General features: G+C 30.5%; 3 protein-coding genes across 4 annotated transcripts in view; 1 reads left to right on the top strand and 2 right to left on the bottom strand.

Moving 5' to 3' along the window:
* Syt4 (Synaptotagmin 4) overlaps positions 1-17,528 on the bottom strand; it is a 41,312-nt gene that overhangs the window by 16,810 nt on the left and 6,974 nt on the right. Inside the window, exons 2-3 of one of the 2 annotated variants that reach the window (XM_074257982.1) lie at positions 1,346-1,514; positions 197-903 (exon numbers count right to left, since the gene is read on the bottom strand). In XM_074257982.1, coding sequence (XP_074114083.1) covers positions 197-903; positions 1,346-1,397 — 759 coding nt within the window. In that variant the 5' untranslated portion in view covers positions 1,398-1,514. The remainder of the gene's footprint in view (positions 1-196; positions 904-1,345; positions 1,515-17,528) is intronic. The other variant, XM_074257983.1, reaches the window with a different exon arrangement.
* Positions 3,569-5,577, top strand: LOC141537084 (uncharacterized). The gene is made up of 3 exons (XM_074257914.1): positions 3,569-3,620; positions 4,053-4,140; positions 4,207-5,577. Exons 1-3 carry the CDS (start codon positions 3,569-3,571, stop codon positions 5,447-5,449), a joined length of 1,383 nt encoding a protein of 460 aa, XP_074114015.1. The 3' UTR covers positions 5,450-5,577.
* Positions 6,558-7,747, bottom strand: LOC141537083 (uncharacterized). The gene is made up of 2 exons (XM_074257913.1): positions 7,059-7,747; positions 6,558-6,971 (listed from the first exon to the last, which is right to left on the bottom strand). The coding sequence occupies exons 1-2, from the start codon at positions 7,266-7,268 to the stop codon at positions 6,558-6,560; spliced, it is 624 nt and encodes a 207-aa protein (XP_074114014.1). The 5' UTR covers positions 7,269-7,747.

Genomic DNA, 17,528 nt, shown 5'->3' with positions numbered 1-17,528 from the left:
TATACAGGGTTCTCACAAAAATTTCCGTTACTATGTAACATGGTAATGGTTAGCATTCTACATAGGAATCAGTTCTATTCTTTTTTCTTCGCGTAATTTTATATCTATTTTTCTCAGTAACAGCGTTTTATTAGTACTAAAAATTTCGTTTTTCAATTTTTCGTGAAGTATATTCATCAATTACGACTTTATATACCTGGAGTTGACTTTGTGAGACGCCAAAAAATGTAAAGTCCTCATCATAAACAGGATCACGTGTATTTCTGAGAACTCTTGTTTTTACTCTATCCTCTTTATCTGGTAAAAGTTGAAGCTTGATGTAAGGATCACTGGTTTGATGTCCACGGGCTGGTAATCCTGTGCACTTAATAACTGTGACTGCAAGTGCGTTTTGATCAGCTTGGTAGCGTACTTTAAAAAATAACTGTCCTAATTCGTTTTTATTTGTGTCACCATTAATAAGAGTACGCTCTGCTTTTTCACTAGATTCAAATTCAGCATTATCTTTTTCATTTCCAACAGTAAGTGTTACCTCACTTGATGTCTGCTGGACTAAATTATCGTTTCCTTCTGTAAGTGATTTCAGCTGCGAAGAAAAATTATTAGAATTCTGTAGAGGCTGAGAGCCAGTTGGACTTGGTGTCTGTCCTCCAGAACCAGGTGGACTCTTAGCAGGCCCCGTAGGACTTGGACTTTTTTTTAAATAATGACTTGTACTTCCTGGACTTTTAACTGCTGTTGGCTTGCGATGAGGTGGTCGAAATGCCAATGACTTGTCCATGGTTAATTTTGTGTGCTCTCGACGTCGACGATATAACCACCAGGTCATCGCGGCGGCGCATATTGCTGCTATTGCTGCGATACATAATCCAACGAGGGTGTTCGTTGATACTGAAATTTTTACTATTGATATTGAATTTATTTATGCATCTATATTTTGTTTAAAAAAAAGAAAATTAATAGTTGGTAATCTATATTTTTTTATCGAAAATTTTAATATCGCGTCAACATAATTTACGATTGTAAAAATACTTTAAAATTAATATATTTAATGACAGTATGATTTAGTACTAAATACTAAGTCTTTGAAAATATCCGAAAATCTAGATATCCACTCATGGCTTTTATAATTTATTCACATTTATTTTGTGAAGAAAAAAATTTTTGGTTTTTTGATTTTTTTAACGCAATTCTAATGTGTAACAAAATATTATTTATCAGTTTTTTAATGATAAAATATAATTTATCAGTTTTTTAATGATAAAATAATAATGCATTATTTTATGCAAGAACCATCTGGAATTAAAAGTGTGTACAAATAATTAAAAATTGTAAAAATACTTACCCGATTCAACAGGCTTTATTAAAGGTCCATCCTCCAAAAGACCATCGACCATGTTAGCCGTTTTATTATTAATATTCTTAGTTGAATAACAAAAAACTACTTGCTTTACTAGACAAAAGACTCGGGCGTTATTTACGGCGTGTAATAGAATCTTTCATATCTAGAAACACTACCGAAAGACTTCGATCAATAGCTTGTTCAACGTGACTTGCGCGAAAGAGTGGTTGTTATCGTTATTAAAATCCAAGCGGAAGTCAAACTATCAATTGTATGTAACTGTTTTTAAGAATGTTTACTTGTAAAATAAATAATTTCAATTGTAATTATTCTCATTGATTTTGAATGACCAACCTGCAATTACTTATTTGAACTTTGATCAAATCAACAAAAGCAAAAAAATTACATCTGAGGTAACCCTTATTAAACAAAATGATTTCACAATGTTGAATGCTCCTCAAGAGATATGATTTAAAATGATTTACATGATTTGACAGGATTAAAAATAATTAGAAAAATAATCATTTTTGATCATATCAAATCATTTTGTTTAATCAGGGAATACTCAGGTACGCTAGTGGTAGTGATTCCCATAAAAGTAATTAATATAGTAATGCATGAAAAAAATTTAAATTATTTTATATTCAGCATATGATGAGAATAAATTTTTTCTATTACATATATAATATTATTTTTACGGGGAAACAACAAAAAACATTTTTATAGATTTAATACAAAAGATCATATATAAGATTTTTTTTTGTTAACACCCACCCTCGCAATGCTTATTGAAGAGATTCGTTGTAAAATTCGTTCTTAAATAATTTATATATCATATATAGAAGACTTTTACTAAATTTAAAGTTTATAGGAGCTATAGCTTAGAAATTAAAAATTTTATTTGTTAACACCCGGCCCCGCAATCCATACATAGAGTAGGTTGTCATGAAATCTACTCATAGATCATTTCTACATCACATATAGAAAATTTCTACCAAATTTGGAACGTGTAGGAGTTATAGCCTGGAAATTAAAAATTTTTTTTGTTAACACCCACCCCCGCAATCCATGTTAGGAATGGGTCACCATTAAATCCACTCTTAGATAATTTCTACCTCACATATGGCAGATTCTTACCAAATTTGGAACCTATAGGAGCTATAGCTTGGAAATTAAAATTTTCATTGTTTACACCCACCCCCGCAATCTTTACTGGGGATAAGTTATCATAAAATCCGCTCATAGATCATTTCTTCATCACACATAGGAGATTCCTATCAAATTTAGAGCATTGTCGAAGCTATTGTTTTAGTACGGGAATTTTTTATTGGTTACGCCTCTTCAACACCCCTTGTGGGTGGAATTCCGTAAAATCCGTTCTTAGCTGATCTCTACTGGACGAAAGGAATATTCCTACTGAATTTCAAGTCTCTACATCTTATGGTTCCAGAGATATCGTGATAAGTCAAGACATAGGTAGAAATCTTATATATATATATATATATATATATATATATATATATATATATATATATATATATATATATATATATATAGATTGAACTTCACTCAATTAAGCTCACTTAAATCCGGTCTAATGATTTTATTAAATCAATAAGATCAGCTTTTATTTAAATATTTATCGTGACAGCTGTCTGATTATATTTTTATTTTGACACAACAAAAGTGTCAAAATAAATATCATTTATTTGAAGATAACTTCCAAACTATAAGCATACTAAAGTTATGTATTTACAAATAATTAATCTATTTCAATTTAATAACTAAAATAATTCATATACTTACAAACTAAAAAAGTAATATTATTTACAATCATATTTACAAAGAATATTCAAACAATATTTTTTTTTTTTTTTTGAGGTTATTTAACGTTGGTTTTAACTACCAGGTCATGTCGCCGACTTAACTGTTGGGAGTAGTACGGTGGGGACTTTTTGAGGTTTTTGAATCTTAAACTACGCGGCGACAGGTCAAATATCAAATCGAAAATTCTTTGCCGAAGTGGGATTCGAACCTGCGCCTGGCCTGTGAGTCAGTACGAGCGATCTATTCGCTCCGAGGGAAGGCATGGTAGGGGAATTTAAATCGACTGAAGCGTTCGCAGTGGTCACTTTGAACATTACGGGAGGCTACTATAACCGAAATTGTAAACAAAAACACGTTGAAATAATTTTTTTCTTTTTAATTTAAATAAATTAAATGAAAATGAGACACCAAAGTTGTTGTGTAGTGAATTGTCAAAATACGAGCAGAAAAAGTGAGTGCAAATTTTATAAATTTCCTACCGCTAAATGGAAAATAAATCAACGGAATCAGTGGATAGCTGCGGTTAAAAGGCTAAAGTAAGTAGTTCCATAACCTTATTGTTATCCAAAAAAAAATAATTTGGAGTATTATAAATTTTTGTAAAATTGTTAAGTTTAGAAAACGTAGATAATTTTTTTGCAATTCTGTAATGAAAAAGCAAAGAGAAAATTTATAAGTCAATAAATTGTAATATTATAGAAATTTAATGATTAAAAGAAAAATAAAAGTTATCACAGAGTGAAAAAATTTTAATTTTGCAAAGATTTAAGATTTTGCAAAGAAATAATCAAAAATATATATTTGTAGTGTTGATGGATCACCGTGGGTTCCCAAGCCATATGATTGTATTTGTAGTGACCATTTTATTGGTGGTAAAAATCAGAAGAGGAGTTGAGTCCTAGCTACATTCCAACAATATTTCCTTCGATTTACAAGTCTCCGAAAGTTAATGAATCTCCGGTCATAAACAGGTAAAAATTATTTGGTAAAACTAGATTAATGTTAACAACATAATTATAATAATTTCATATTTTCAGATACAAGCGTTTCATTAACCGGCAGATGAAAAAAATATCACCCCCAAAATCAAGTTCTGAACTCACTGTATTAGAACCGATGGAAGTGATAAATGAATATGATAATCCTCCGATTGTGTCTTTAAAAGTTGATCAAGAGTGTCAAGTTGATTTTTATTCAAACTCTGATGTCAATTCTCAAACCTTTATTTGCAATCGTTATGTCACAAATGATTTGTGTCATGCTGAAACTCAGACAGAAATAGTTGAAGATACTAGGCCGATAAAAATTCATGCTCGTAATAAAAAATTTGTTAACAAAGAATGTGGTACAGATAAAAAAACGTTTGCTGATAAGGAAAGTCAAGCGGATAATAAAATCTTCAGAGGATTCGCATCGGTAACAAAGGATCAAGGAATCATTGATCTGGCCGGTGTATCATTCCCAAATTTTGATTTCTTATTGAGTAGACTATGTACATCTACGTCACGAAAATACGCTGTATCAAAAAAAGACCGACTATTAATTTTTTTAATGAAAATTAAAACTGGATTAACATTTTCGGCACTTGGTGTATTATTTAGTGTTCACAGAACAACAATTTCAACAATTTTTTATGAAATCCTACAACATCTTGCTAGTGCGACAAGAAATTTAGTATTTTGGCCTGATATCGACGCAGTACAAGAAACTATGCCTGATTGTTTTCTACCTGATTATAAAAACACTAGGGTCATAATTGATTGCACTGAATTCCGAATAGATATTCCTACAAGTGTCGACAACCGTGTTTTTACTTACTCACAATACAAAAAGAATTTCACGGCCAAAGTTCTTATTGGTATAACTCCTGGAGGCTTCATATCCTTGAGATCTGACGTAGCTGGAGGACGGAAATCCGATTCTCAGCTTACAATAGAGTCAGGATTGTTGGATTTATTGGAGGATGGTGACATAGTTTTAGCTGATAAATGTTTTGCAGATATTAAAACAGTGATTGACGCAAGCGGCAAGAAAGTGCAAATGGTCATGCCGCCTTTTCTAGAGAAAAAGAATGAATTTTCAAGTGAAGAAACTCAACAGACATACAGTGTTGCAAGGGTTAGGATTCACGTCGAAAGAATAATGCAGCGGTTAAGGACTTATCAAATATTGCATAAAATTCCACAACATTTGTTCCATTGCATTGATGATATTTTGCACATTTGTTGTGTTTTGGTAAATTTACAGCCTCCAATTATTTCTGAAAAAAAACGATCCTGAAAATGAGGGATAAAAATATTTTAATACTCATAAAAGTTGGTCAGTGAGTACTTGTAAAAATACAACCTTATATTTGTAAAAAATTGTACATTTATTTTCAGCTATTAATTAGATTAATAATTAAGATTTTTGTAAAACATGTAACGAATAATAAAATACTTTTAAATTGATAGTATTGTAACAGACAATAACACTCTTTACTAACTTAATAAATATTAATTTTTTTTTAACTGATTATTAACTGATTACTCTTAGCTTATTTATTAAAATCACAACAATTGGTGCTTTTATACTGTTATAAATTATAGAAAATAAATTATTATATTGAAATATTTATAAGATCACTTCTGGTAAAGCTTCGTTTTTGGTTTGAATTTTCATCTTCATTATTACTACTATCTAAATTATCAGTTTTTTCATAATTGTTACTAGTATTTTCTTCATTAATGTCAGTAGTTGCTACTGTTGCAAACAAAGCGGGCAAATATTGTTCAAAATAGAATTTCTCGCTCTTCAAAATTACACTTTTTAAAAATTCTTCATCTCTGTGGACTTCTATTAGACAACAGCCATCTTCAACTGGTGAAAAATAAAGAGATCACAAACACTCATACCACTGACGTACATTTGTACTTGAACTTGAGTGTAATAAATATCAGACTTTTTGAGATCCAACTTATTATTCATAAATTCCAAATACTTAACGTTACTAACTTGATCAGCATCATTGATAACCGGTTTATTTTCACAGGTACTAGGACATTTAAATTCAACAATTTTGGAAATACAACCGTAATCAATGACGGAAGATTCCATTTTTAAACCGTATTTAGTAGAGCTGCTGTCAATTTTGGATGGATGTAGCATGTCTGAAACCAAAGTTTCAACTGGTTTCCTGCTTAGAACTTTTATATGGTGAACATTTGAACTTGCAGAAATTCTGAAGCGTCTAGCTTGGAACCAATTGTTACAAGAAGACTGCTTAACAGTTTCACAAGACATTTGGATGATCTCATTTTCTGATAATTGCACGTTCTTCAAATAAAACTCACGGAGATTCGGATCCAGATTATACTGACTTTCATAAATAGAATATTCCTCGCAAAAATTAAAAATTTTCTACACATGCAGCACATTCTTCTTTCTCTAAATTCAGTTCTACTTGCGCCAACAGAGAGTTAATCACATTTCTAACTGTGTGTTTATTATTTTTGCTAAGCTGTGCTTCCATAATTCGTTTCAAAGGTGAATCGACTTCTAAATCAGTCAATAAAACATTCTGAGGCTCATGTAATTGAGTGTATTTATGCGGCATCATTTTTTTGAAATACTCTCCTTTAGAATATTTGTGTTTAGCAAATTGGCGAGCGCCCGGCTTACCCCACTGCTGCTCGTGACTCGTTTTTGAAGCACTTTCTTCATTATTGATGAAATAAATTAACGCAGCAACGTGTTTACACTTGTCACTCTTATTATATACACAATTACAGTGTACATCTGTCACGTAACGTGCAGAGTTTATCTGAAATTGAAATAGAACAATCTATTAATTATATAATACTTAAACATTATTTACAGTAACAAAATAAATGATTCAGATGTGCATTACGTCTAAAGAAGTAGCATAAGGTGTAGCGTGAACCGATGCTTGCCGAATAACGCGAGATTTTATCAAAAAACTTTCCAAGTTTCGTCGATGTTCCTCGACTTCTCTCACATGTCCAGCATCAACAAGTTTTTTGCCTTTGGACATTGTTTCCGGCTGAAATTCTATTTGATGGGTGATGGACTGAAATCCTGTCTTTATAATAATATCCATGTCTTTGGTTCAACTAAAAATAATGAAAAAAGTAATGAATTAAATTATTATTTACTTATTCTATTGAGAAAAACATTTCAATCATTATTTTTTTTTTTTTATTTTTTTAAGAACTATTCCGAGATTTTGACATAAATTTTAAGCAACTTAACCTTATAAATGTTTACTGCATTTCTTTATTTATTTAATCATTATACTTACTTGTATTTTTGGTATGTTAAAGTCAATTATAAAATGTCAATAGATATTTAACTTTCACATTTTTTTTATGACTTGTTGATTATTATTTATAATATTCTTTTAATAAACTTTTTCTTTGGCTATTGACAAATATATAAAAACATACACTGATAGCCTCCCGTAGTTCATATTTAGTCTGGCGCTGCAGTCACACTCGGAGCGAATAGGTTACGCGCCTTAGACCGCTCGGCCATCATAGCTGGTTTCAAACAATATTAAAGTCGTCCCGGATAGAAAGTCGCCGTCGGAAATGTTCGGTTTTTTCTCCCACCCAAAGAGTATAAGATAGAGGGGAAGGTCGCGTATACTGTTACGAATGCCATCTGATGTTTGTGTCCAAGTACTAAAGTACTGTCATGGCGGTTTAAAGTAATGCGTCATACTGGTAATACCAAAGTTGCTTGTAACGGCTAACAGCACTTGATTTTTATCTTAATATAAAATTTTTTTTAAACTAATTAAAAAAACATGGTTCGGTGTAATGTGAAAAGATGTCTAAGAAGACCAGAAAAAGATAAAGACCATTCTTTTTTTTATGGCCAAAGGAAGAACGAATGTAAGTAATATAGGCATTAAATTTATAGCGTCTCAAAAGTAAGTTATTGATTATCGATCAACTTTTCTTGCTTGTAAATATTTATATCCTGTAAACTTGGTGTTGTTAAATGTTTTTATTTACATTAAATTACATAATATTAAAAATTTTGCTCGATGAAATTAGTGTTTTGAATTGATTTTTAAATTTTATTGTATAGACGCCAACAATGGAAGGACTTTGCTCAGTATAAAGGGTCTTCCAACAGTTTACGAATTTGTTCCGATCATTTTGAAAGACGTTATATCAAGAAAAATGCACCACCCAAACGACTATTAGTACCAAATGCTGTTCCTACTTTACTTCCGCCTGATAATATTTTGAAGATGCCCAAGAATATGCCAAAACCTCCTTTGACAAATTCAACTGCAAAAATTTATTAGTAAACGTCAATAATGAAGAAGTTATATTTGAACGTCCGGCTTTGAAAGGTATTGTTTTAAAAATAATTTAAAGAAAAATGAGAATTGTTGCAGTAGTAAAATAGAACAATATCGCTAATATCAATATTGTTGTTACAGATGAATGCTCGCATAATGACAGGGGCATTACTTTTGAAATACGCAAGGCTACTGATAATGAACCAGCTTTAATTAATATTGAAACAAATAGCTTTGTGAAAATTTCATTAAGAGGTAAGAAGTGCTTCTGCTTGCATTAGAAGCTGTGACTTAAATACAGGCAAAAAAAATCAGTAAATTGCATTTAATATTTAAATTCATGATTTTTTTGCGTTTCTGTCGAGTAAAAGAAACTGGTGAAACGATAGAAAATGTAATAAATCCAAGTGAGGGGATAAAATGCAGAAGATATACTTCAAAAAAATCAAAAAAAAATTCTGTGATATTCAACTGAGAGATAGCATTTTGAAAATTATAACTATTGTAACAAGCAGCCTTACAATTTTTCCAAATTTTTATTATTTCAATGCCAATGAAAATGTGATATTTTGTTATTAATAATTGTAAATAATTAAAAATTATAGTAACTACTGTTTTAAAAATGTCTGAGCCCGAATTGTAAATATTATTTATTAGAATTTTTGTTACTACTGTTTCAAAAATATCTGAATCAAAATTGTAAATATTTTTTAGATTTTTTGTTTAAATAGCTTATTAAAATTTAAACACAAATTTTTAATTTTTGGTAAAAATAGAAAATATTTTAAATACCTTAAATTAACATTTTCTTATTTTGGAGATGATAAAATTGGAAAATTGTAAGTAACTTAATATTGTTCGAATTGCATTGTAATCAATCCCCGGAAACATGATAGATATTCCAGATTTACCGTAGCAATAGTGAACAGTATATAATAATTGCAACTTATTACAGCCTTATACGCATTAATACCAGTGTAAAATTTAGTGACAACATCAAAATAAAACTCGACAAAATTTACAATTAAGATTATTTGATTGTGAAGCCAATTCCTATCCTACTTAGTTTAATTTTTTTCTGTCCCCACTTTTTCTACTAATCACAAACACAATAAGTTCATGAATCTTACAAAGCATCATCTATTACGTCATCAATTTTTTTTTTTTTTTTTTTCATTACAAGACGAACGAGAAATTGGAAAATCAACGGAACCACTAAATCCAGAAGCAGTAATACGGCCAACTGATAGTCAAGAACCTAAATTTAATGCAGCAGAAAAACTTATCAATACTGTCGAGGCAGCCTCACAAAATGATACTTATATGCCCATATTGCCAACTAATTCTGAAGAACCGAAATCTAACGCAGCATTGGAAGAGTTGCCATTCAACAACAGGGCGGAAACGCTAAACTTGAATATTTCGCCTGAGATTCCTGCGCAATATAGTACACCTAAAAAGAATCATAAATTTATACGTAAGTTTGAACTTTTTCAAAAAAACACCGAGTCAAATAATGAAATCACCGAACGCAGTATCTTCTAAAGTTAAAAAAATTGAAATGTTAACGCCTAAATCTTTAAGGCTGCATAAAGGGGCTAGAACAATAGGTCGATTGCGAAGCCAAATTAACAGGATGGAGAAAAAATTTGCTGTAAAAAAAAATGAAGCAAGACGTTGAATCAATAATAAATGCGTCATCAAATTATTTGAGTAAAAAAGCTTTAGTATTATTTGCAGCCCAATTACGCTTATCTGTGAAGAACAAATATGCTAAACGCTACAGTAACGAGGTGAAAGATATTGCATTGTCTATAAAATATCATTCCCCCAAAACTTATAAGCTTTTAGCGAAATTTCTACATATACCAACTATAAGGACTTTGAACGAATATCAAAAAGATTTTCCTACCACTCCAGGTTTAAATTTAACTGTATTAAATCAACTTAAAGATACGTTTGAAAAAACAATACTGAAGATCGTCTTGTTAGTGTTTTATTCGACGAAATAAGTTTAGCCACTGAAGTTCACTATGATGCAGCCAAAGATATGTTCCACGGTTATGCTGATGATGGGGAAGAGCGTACGAATGAAATAGCGCATTGTGCATTAGTAGCAATGATAACTTGGATTAATAAACCAATGAAGCAAACGATTGGATATTGGTTTCTAGGAAAGAAAGGCAATTCAGCAAAAACTCACAAAATAATGGTTAATACTATTGAAAAATTGAATGAGACTGATCTTATCGTCAAATGTTTAATTTGCGATCAGGGAACTCGAAATACCGGACTGATAAAGAAGTACAAAATAACTAAAGATAAACCTTTCTTCGAGTTTACAGTTGGTGACGAAAAACGCAAGATTTATATCATTTTTGACCCTCCTCATTTAATCAAATCTTTTCGCAACAATCTATTTAACAAAAGATTTAAATACCGAGGTGGATACGTAGATTGGAAACTGATTTACAAAGTTTATTTGTTGAGTAACCAAATGAACATTAATTTTATTCCAAAAATCAATGATCGTCATTTTGGAATGCAACAAAATGCAGCTAAAATGACTGTTTCACTAGCAACTCAAATTTTTTCAAATTCAATGTATTTAGCTTATCAAGCTTACAGAATGATAAAACCGAACGAATTTCCCGACAATGATACAACGGCAGATTTCTTATTGGACATGGATAAATTATTTGATTCACTTAACTCGCATCTTCTTCAACCAACAGTTAAATCAAAATTAAATTTTGCCATAACTGAGACATCTGGACACATAGAATTTTTAAATGAAATGTTGCTTCACTTTGCCGATAGCAAATTTGAAAAAAAAATGATAAACAAAAAGCTATTCCACCGTGCATCACAGGAATTATGCTAACTATTAACAGTGTTTTAAAATTATCTGAAGAGCTAAGAAAAGAATATAATATTCCAGCATTGAAAACTAGGCGTTTGAATCAAGATCCTCTCGAAAATTTGTTTGCAGTTATTCGTCAACAAAATGGATGTTCAGTCAATCCTTCTACCAGATCATTCGAGACAGCTATAAAACAAAATTTTATTACGCAATTAACTAAAGTTTCCGAATCGGCAAACTGTCAAGATGACGGAAACATGATTTTTGCAAAATTAAACAAGCTCAGTGCTGCAATCGCCAAGCCACAAAAAAGTCAACTGTCTTTGCGAGAAGCCTTAATAGAAGCCTCCAATCCAATCAAAGAAATAGAAAAAGATATGTCACTGACAGAAACAGCTTCATTCACCCATGACAATGCGATTTATTACATTTGTGGATATCTAACCCGCAAATTTTTAAAGTTTCACAAAAACTGTCAAAAATGTGTAGATTTCCTAGTACTACCTAAATCTGATAACAATTATCAAGAATACAAACTATTTACTATTATGAAAGACTATGCTGATAAAAATGGGCTCCAATATTCTACAGAAATTGTGTTTACAGCTGTTAAAAAATGGAATACCAAGTTTGACGAAGTTATCCGTAGTTGTATTTATGAAAAAATATATCGGCGCATTTATACTCAACACTGAGTTCAGAATTACCAGCTTTTCAATTGTGTTCCTTCGATGCTACAACTTTATTTTTAAATATTTTTATAAAAACACGATGCTTCTGGGAAGCGCGATTCATCAGACGTGATCTAAAAAAGACTGATACTGTAACATCCAAAAAAATAAATATAAGGAAACTGTCAAAATTCGTAAAATCAACTACTGAAGAAATTCCAAAGATAAAATCGAACCAAAGTGAAGACCAATAAAAAATAAATTAAGGAAAAGATTGAGTAAAATATATATTTATATATTATTTATCTGTTATAGTCATTTAAGCAAAAAAATTTTTATACATATTATTTAATTGTTATTCTGTTATATACGTTAAAACATATTTCGTAGATAGATTTTTTCATATTACCAAGTGCAATGACAGAATTTTGGCTGTTGCAGCAGTGATTAGTAAAAAATATGTTTTATGAAATATTTTATTATTATAATTAATAGGTTGCTTTTAAGAAAACTTTTATTAATATGAGAGAGCTTTATATTTACACCAAGTTTTATATTATGTTTTTAATTAGTTCAATTGAGTAAATTTTATCGTACATCAAATCATTTTGCAAAAGAAAGATTGCTTTTTGCTAATTTTTACAATATAATTATTGTTAAAATAATAGTTTTATCATTTCAGGATTATCATTAATCAATTTTTTATACTATGTATTTGCAGATATTTATTATTTTAATAAATTTTAATAATTCTTAATTATTTTGTCTTAAATTATTTGTTTTCACATTTTATCTTAGGAAATTTAAATTGAACTGAACCGAATGTCCCGCGCGTTTTACGTTTTCATGACTGGACACAATCACTAGAGGCGTTGAAACTTGTGTACGCTTTTTAACATTGCCACTAATGAGAGCCTTCCCCTCTATCTTATACTCTTTGCTCCCACCTTTACAGAAAATGAGGCAACTGATGAGATGTGTCTGATTCCACGGACAAACTTCCTGTAGAAGCAGTAGCAGCGAAACTTGAGGAGGTTTTTCTCGAAAGATAAATTCAATTTTGAAATTTGATTTACCGATACAGCAAAGAGATAAAACAATTGCAAATATATGAAATAATTTAAAGCACTTCTAAGGCACATTTAACTTTAGGCACTTGATATAAGAATTAAAAAGATATAAATATGAATATCGCAAAAATATTGAATTAGAGACTCGCTAAATAGTATAAATCAATTGTATTCTGATAAGAATTTCTATTAGAAACTAGAAAAAATATTTCAATTGATGAAAGCTGTACAGAATTAAAACACATTTTAACCAGTATGAGTCTAATCGCACTGCAAAATAAAGTAATACAAAAAAAATTCTGCAGAGAATTTAAAAATATAAATAAATTTAGCCCCAAAAAAAATTTCTTTACAAAGCCGTTATTAATAAAATTTTTTAATCCATTTGAGTTGCCGAGCAATAAAAAATAATTCACCCGTTGATTCTCACCCGTTTATCTTTAGTTAGTGTACCCGTTTAACGCAAAAATGTTGAATAAGTTACTCATTTAGTACCATAAAGTATCTATTCTGCGGAAGAATTTTAATTACAAGATTAAGAGAAATAATTGAAGCGATTAAAGCCTTATGAGATTAAAAAAAAAAATCCACCCGTTTATACGCACCCGTTTTCCTTTAATTGGTGCAAGTGTTAATTATGATATTATTTAATTTGGGATTTGTTGAGCAGTGTAAATTAATTTACTTCCTTTGAAATGTTTAACTTTAAAATTATGAAAATATTTTTATGACTCATCCCTGTACAGCATGAAACAAAAAAAAAATCCGCCCGTTTATACGCACCCATTTATCTTTATTAGATGCATGGGTTAATTAAAAAATAATTTAATTTAGGATTTGTTGAGCAGTGTAAATTAATTTACTTCCTTTGAAATGTTTAACTTTAAAATTATGAATGTATTTTTATGACTCATCCCTGTACAGCATGAAACAAAAAAAAATCCGCCCGTTTAGACGCACCCGTTTACCTTGATCAGGTGGGATTGTCAATTAAAAAATTATTTAATTCAGGATTTGTTGAGCAGTGTAAATTAATGAAGTTTCTATGAAATTTTTAACTTTACAATTAAAAATATATTTATTACTCATACCTATACAGCATTACATATAAAATGCTACCCGTTCAGACGCACCCGTTTACCGTTATCAGGTGCAAGGGTTAATTAAAAAATTATTTAATTTAGGATTTGTTGAGAAGTATAATAACAAATTTAAAAAAAAACTTCATCCAATTTTTTTTTTTGCAATGTATTTAAATAATTTGGATTTAGAGCAATTAATAGTAAATGGAGACAAAACATTTGGACCTCACGATTGGTCTCATGAAATTAAAAAACAAATAATTTGTAAGTGAATAATAGTTATTATTTGTTTATCATGTCTGATACAAATCCATCCATCATTTATCAATTTTTTTTAGCTCAAGAAAATATTTTGGATAGCTTTAATTATTTTAGATAAGTAAAATATTCTTTAGTAAAGAAAATTTTCTTGACTGTAGAAAATTTTTTCTTGCTCCAAAATAACTTATGTTTTTCTGAATATTTTTCTCATTGATAATTAAATTTTTTTTGAGTAAGTTCAATTAATTTCACAAAAATCTTAATGATTTTTGTTTTGTTCTTAAATAGATTTTGTCGACCAGGTTGATGGAACTTATGTCATTGGATGCACTATTATTGTGAAAATTTTTTTAAGAGATGGTCGCATTTATGAGGCAATGGCTTTTAACAGCCGATCCCATCTTTTTCTCCCGTTGCACTCACGGTGAGAAACGGTACTATCCTTGTTGCACTCGTGATGATAAAGCTAATTGCAGTTTTATGTTCTTTTTCTAAACAAATGAGAATTTCGAAAAAAACGCTCTGATGTAATAGATAATTAAAAAATCTTTTACGTAGCAGAGCATTTTTTTCAAAAACCTTCTATGTTTAGAAGAGAAATGAAAAGCTGCAATCATAGGGACCGGCTCTTAAAGAATCACGAAGCAATTCTTATGGATTTGCATATGATCAGGCACAAAATGTAAAACATTCAATTTCCTTCATTAGTATTAGAGTTACCAAATAACTTTGTTTAATAATTAACAATAATAACTTCTTTTTATTTTTAATAAGGATCATTTATCAAGGCTCTTTATGACATCTTCTTGTTTTTTAAGGGATTCCGCGACAGTTTATTCTCTTTGACCGAACAAAAATTAAAAAGATTGGTAAATCAAGAACGATTAAAATCGGAGTGAAGAAAACAAAATAATTCATAATTATAAGACTCCGTTAGGAAGCGAAAGTGAATACACGCGTGAGTGTTACTGCAAATATTAAAAATTAGATTTTGGTATAAAAAAAAGTGAAAAAATTATAATAAAAGTGAATTGAGTTAATAAAAAAAAGTGGCATTGTTAAATTAAAAATTTTCTTTAAGCAAAAACAAATAGTGGTAAAATTAATTGAGCGCAAATTCAAGCCGGCAAAAAAGAGAGGTTAGAACAGAAGTATGGCGGGGCGTTACAGAACAAGTAGCAAGTCAGCAGAAGACGAAAAAACAGAGATGGAAAAATGGATCGAGAGAACAAAAGACGATGTATCCAAGGATAATGAAGTGGTTAACGATGATAAGGCAAGAAGTGAGAAAAAGGATGAAAATGCAGAGGAGCTGCTAAACAACAGTGACTCCAGCTTAGATGAATTAGAAGTCAGTGGAGAGCTTGAAAAATCATAGAACAGGTGATAGAGAAAATTAAAGAAGAGGATGAAAAAAATGACAATGGTGGAGAATTAATAAGCAAAGACAGCCTCACTAAGAAAGGGATAAACGAGTACAAAGGAAGAGAAATGCTAGACCAAGTCGAAAAATGGGTAATCAAGAAGTTAAAAAAGGATAGAGAATTGTATCAAGCTATTGAGGAAACAGTGAAAGCGCGAGCAGAAAAAGAAATTGAAGATCTTGAGAAAAGGATGCGCAGTAACTGGGAGGTAATGAACAGTAAAATAATGGAGGAAATAAAACTAGTACAAGATAATATAAAAAAAGAAGTGGAAGCTGCAAGAAATATTAATAATGTATGTGAGCAGTGCCAAAAGAACAAAGAAGAGAACAGCGAGCTAAAACGACAATTTGAATTGCAACAAAGGATGTGGGAAAAAGAAAGAAGTGAACTATTAAAAAGATGCTGGAAAGCGGAAAGTGACTATCAAAAGGTACAAAGAATATGGGAGAAAGAGAAAGAAAAAAACAGTGAAAAGTCGGTTGCAGGAAACACAAAAAATGCAACAAACATGAACAAAACACCATGGGGAGAAAGGAGATACAGAAATGAGGACTACGTCCTTGATGAAGCGCGGGAAAACCAGAGTCAGCTGAGACAATTACTCCTTAGCATGAAAAAATTACGTCGACCGCCGTCAAGCCGGTCAAAATTGGTCAATTCGTTCAAGAAATATCATGAACAAAAAAAACCAAAAAAGGTGTTTTTTTGGAATTACTCCAAATTTCCTAGTTTTATCAATTTAAACTTGAAGATTCATCATGAAACTAAAAAAATTGCGTCAAATTTTGCCAACCGCGTGAAAATCGGTTGATTTATTGAAAAGTTAGTGCGGTTTGAAAATTTAAAGAATATTGTTCTATGATACTTCTATCAGACTTTTAAGCTCGAAGAGCTCAAAAACATCATTAGTGCAGTTTTATGCACATAGGCATGGAATTAGCGGGAAGTTGCACGGATGGCCTTCAGGGTCTATCGTATTCCTAATTTTTTTGGAATGTAGCAGGTATGAAAGAAATAAGTGAATTAAACAATAGAATAGAGAAGTATGAGATTATAATTTTAGTAGAAACATGGGTAGAAAAAAAAAACAGAGAAAATGATAGAACGGTTAAGCAAAAATTTCAAATGGTGGGCAATAGACGCAATAAAAAAAAGTAGTAAATCTAGAGGAAGAGCTAGTGGGGGTCATTTAATCGGAATTAAAAAAAGAGTGGAAAACAAATGGCGAGTAAACGAATGGGGATACAGTTTTAAAATAGCAAAAAAAAGTGAAAACAGGAATGATACAGAGGTCATGATAATATCAGTGTATAATAACGTAGGGATAAAAAAAATAGAGTCAGAATTAAAGGAGGTGGTTGAAGAAAATGCGAGAACAGCAGAGTAAATTAAAACGGAGTGTAAATTAAAAAGAGAAGAAGTATGGAAAGCACTTAAAAAAATAACAAAAGAAAAGGATAGCAATAACAAAAGCTGCAAAATAGACTTTATTGAAGCAAAAAGAATATATAACGAGACTGTAAGAATAGCAAAAGAAGAGTGGTGAGAAAATAAGAAGAATGAAATAAATAATGCCAAAGATATGAGTAAATGGTGGGAATTAATTAATAAATAAAGAAAAAAGAGGCGTAATGAGAAACTTGGGGGAAAAATTAGTGGCAAAACTTGGGT

The sequence above is a fragment of the Cotesia typhae genome, unplaced genomic scaffold, assembly GCF_013202065.1.
Source record: "Cotesia typhae breed Kobodo isofemale line unplaced genomic scaffold, CoteBio_Ctyphae scaffold_58, whole genome shotgun sequence".
In the NCBI taxonomy this organism is placed as follows: Eukaryota; Metazoa; Arthropoda; class Insecta; order Hymenoptera; family Braconidae; genus Cotesia; species Cotesia typhae.
This window is presented reverse-complemented; position numbering and strand designations above follow the sequence as displayed.

Excerpts from the sequence above, each read along its gene's own strand:
- LOC141537084 (XM_074257914.1), top strand. The coding sequence starts at position 3,569 with ATGAGACACCAAAGTTGTTGTGTAGTGAATTGTCAAAATACGAGCAGA. Across the intron at positions 3,621-4,052 it reads TCAAAATACGAGCAGAAAAA|AAGAGGAGTTGAGTCCTAGC; the intron begins GTGAGTGCAAAT and ends GGTAAAAATCAG. Across the intron at positions 4,141-4,206 it reads GAATCTCCGGTCATAAACAG|ATACAAGCGTTTCATTAACC; the intron begins GTAAAAATTATT and ends TCATATTTTCAG.
- LOC141537083 (XM_074257913.1), bottom strand. The coding sequence starts at position 7,268 with ATGGATATTATTATAAAGACAGGATTTCAGTCCATCACCCATCAAATA. Across the intron at positions 6,972-7,058 it reads CTTATGCTACTTCTTTAGAC|ATAAACTCTGCACGTTACGT; the intron begins GTAATGCACATC and ends TTTCAATTTCAG.